This window comes from Priapulus caudatus, unplaced genomic scaffold (assembly GCF_000485595.1).
Source record: "Priapulus caudatus unplaced genomic scaffold, Priapulus_caudatus-5.0.1 Scaffold355, whole genome shotgun sequence".
NCBI lineage: Eukaryota > Metazoa > Priapulida > Priapulimorpha > Priapulimorphida > Priapulidae > Priapulus > Priapulus caudatus.
Genome location: NW_014577416.1, coordinates 275508 through 278633, shown reverse-complemented (window position 1 = coordinate 278633; position 3126 = coordinate 275508). Strand labels below are relative to the sequence as shown.

General features: G+C 37.6%; 1 protein-coding gene across 1 annotated transcript in view; it reads right to left on the bottom strand.

The window, feature by feature from the left end:
• Positions 1–416: 416 nt before the first annotated feature.
• Positions 417–3126, bottom strand: part of LOC106809450 (plexin-A2-like) — a 28708-nt gene continuing 25998 nt past the window's right edge. Inside the window, exons 31-33 of the mRNA XM_014812530.1 lie at positions 2542–2617; positions 2050–2124; positions 417–1650 (exon numbers count right to left, since the gene is read on the bottom strand). Coding sequence (XP_014668016.1) covers positions 1552–1650; positions 2050–2124; positions 2542–2617 — 250 coding nt within the window. The 3' untranslated portion in view covers positions 417–1551. The remainder of the gene's footprint in view (positions 1651–2049; positions 2125–2541; positions 2618–3126) is intronic.

The following is a 3126-nucleotide window of genomic DNA, read 5'->3' as shown; positions in this document are numbered from 1 at the left end:
AACAGTACCCGAAGGTACCGTAAAGTCTGTGCATCAGTTGATGATACACAGAAATCTGTGCATCACTTCGTGATACCTATGGTGCCTAAAGTGGATTTGCGCCCCCGAACACCACCCCGATACCACGGCTACGTTTAAACGTCGAAGTGAAATATAGGCAGGACGAATACGGAGGTAACACGACAAAGACGTCAATTAATGTTCGCAAAAACATCGCTGAGAACTAAAGACCTTTAGTCTTTTGCAGTTGGGTGTGAGAGGGTAAATTATACTCGGCATGTTATCATACTTTTTTGCTTCATTATGTTTTACTTAGCATTTTATTATTTTTCATTCATATTTCATCATATATTTCTTTTATGCCCGTATGTATGTATTACCATTTCATAACCGTTAACAATACTTGAACAAACACATCCTTTAAATGTGACAGCATTTACATATTTATTTTGTTCAAAAAATTTGTACAAACGGCTAGCTAAGCTCGGTACCATTAAAATTTACACGACTCCAGTAAACACTAGTTATTTGACAGCACAAAAAGTTACGTACATGCAAAGATTATAAAAACGAGACGGCAGAGAAAATTATATTACAACACACGGTAACAACACTTCCGAGACGTAATGCCTGTCTTTACTTAATATAATTTATTATTAAATACTGAATAATCATCACTTGCAGTAGTTTTAAAAGAGAGCTTTTTCCGCAACTATTTCGACAGTGTACCATGGGCCGGTTCTGTTCTTCCAGTTTAATAGACTTTCATAGCCAATAAAATTCTGAACTTTTCGTGTAAAATTATTCTGTACATTTAATTTTCTAGGAAATTCAAAACATGGGGAAAACACTTTAAAACCTAGAATGAACTATGTCTACATTGACTTTTCCATTACCCACAAACATTGGTTCTGTACATACGCCATAGTATAAAACATATACGGTAGTTTCTACAGCATTACGACTTTCCAGGTACAGGAAAAACACAGGAGACACACAGGCACAAAAATGCCAATTCACTATTTACACTTATAGCTTAACCACTGCCCTTCTCACGTGGAGAGAGCATTACAAAAGTATGGAAGCAGGCATCTTAGTCACAAGCACCTTAGAACAGTTTCATGATGAGAAGTGTAAGAAATTATTATTGGGCTATTCTGCAAATAATAAATGATTTTAGTGTCCAGCTATTTTAAACATGCATATACAATCACATGGTCACTAGATTATTTTGTTTATAATGATTATGACGAATCAGCTTTGCATATTTGCTCAAGCAAAATAGGGTATACATGTACAGTTAATGTTATTGCCGTACATCTCTACTTAGAATTTAATAGTGGGCGTCTATTCCCGTATGGAGCCTGTACAAAATATCTAGTACTTCCACTAGTGCAGCCCCTTGGTGCAGCCAACCTCTCAGCATCATGAGCAGTTAGCGCCATCTAGTGGTTCGCAAGTACCACAGAAGTTCTTGTATGAAGGTGTCCCGCTGTAGCAATTGTTAATGTAATAGACCTACGGGGCGTTTTCCGTTACTGTGGCAGGGTGTCATGCATCAGTCTCAGCAATAGCATTATGCACTTGCTCTAGCTTGTAGGCAAGTCTATTCTTCCTGGAGAATTCATCGTCTTGTAGCGTTTGCATAAGCTGTAAGAAAGCATGTTGTTGTTATTAGTTTTCTATAGTTCAGTTTAACATGCTTCTGCTACCACAGTCAGGATAGCTCAAAGTTTGATCAAACCTAGAAGCTAAATTAAGATTGTAACTTGGGGATAACACCAATTACGAATATATTGGTAAGACATGCCAATAAGGTGGTAACAAACCTGTGCATACCCATGCAAATACATTCAAAAACATAATTAGCTATATATAATTATTATATTATATTAAATATATATAAAATATTATGGCAATGTTCTTATTTTTAAACAGAATATAATATGTGAATTCTGCCTAAACCACACCCAAAAAAGAATCAGAGGTGACTTAGACAGAAGACAGCAACGTTGACAATAATGGGAGCGTGAGGGTATAGTCCCTTACCTGGTCATTATATTTACAGGCATAGCCATACAGCTCGAATAGTGACACGTTCACGTTGAACTCCTCGACGTGAGTCTGCAAGGTAAACCGAAATCTTCTAAGCGTGAGTAGATAAAGCAGACGGAGCAACAGGACGTGGTCAATATTAGGTTTCCGTGCGAAATCTGACCTTTAGTGATTATCCTTATATAAATTACAAACAAAATCATTCATACGAAGGCAGTGAAATGTACTATCACTTACATCTTGAGTTTTATTTTTAAATTCACAGAAAATACGAAGAATACAGATGTCAGTGCACTCTGCGAAAGCTGGTGTAGGTTAAAGGTGAGAATAATCTGGTAGTAACAGAAAAAGGTAACACGGATCCACCTCACAATATTTCAATTTTTACTTCCTAATGCACAGCTCGTTCTTTCCTTAAATATTACAGCTGGTTCTTTGAAGAATATACTTTAAATGCTAAACAATATAGGAATGGTGCGAGCTTACCCGTGATTCCTCAGCCAACATTGCATTCATGTCCTGATCAGATATAGCTGCCATTAGTTTGATGTCTTGGTAGTACCTGAAAAACACACACAAGTTCAAACCTGACGACCAGAATTCGCTGTAACCGACGACGCGCAAGATAAAGTTCCAGCGTGGCAGCCAGCATTTACTAATTCAAGCGAAAATCCTAATCATTTCTCTCTCTCTCTCTACACACCCCTCTACTTTTCGCAACAACTTCTCTCCGCTGTCTACCCACTCCGCTGTCTACCCACTCCTCTGTCTACCCACTCCGCTGTCTACCCACTCTGCTGTCTACCCACTCCGCTGTCTAAAAAAATTGTCCAAAAAAATTGTGCTTTTCGGGTGTCATCTGGTGCATTCTGAGTAACGATTTGCCACTTTTCAAAACCCAATCCACCACACCTAATTTTTTATAATATTTATAGCCAGATATCTCTAGGTACTAGAACCGTGAGTCGCGTAAGTTTATAACCACGGCGATCCGTTTGTTATGACTATTTTGATCACATATCAAAACAAATCGAACATATTTATACCCAATATATATATAGCTACTATATA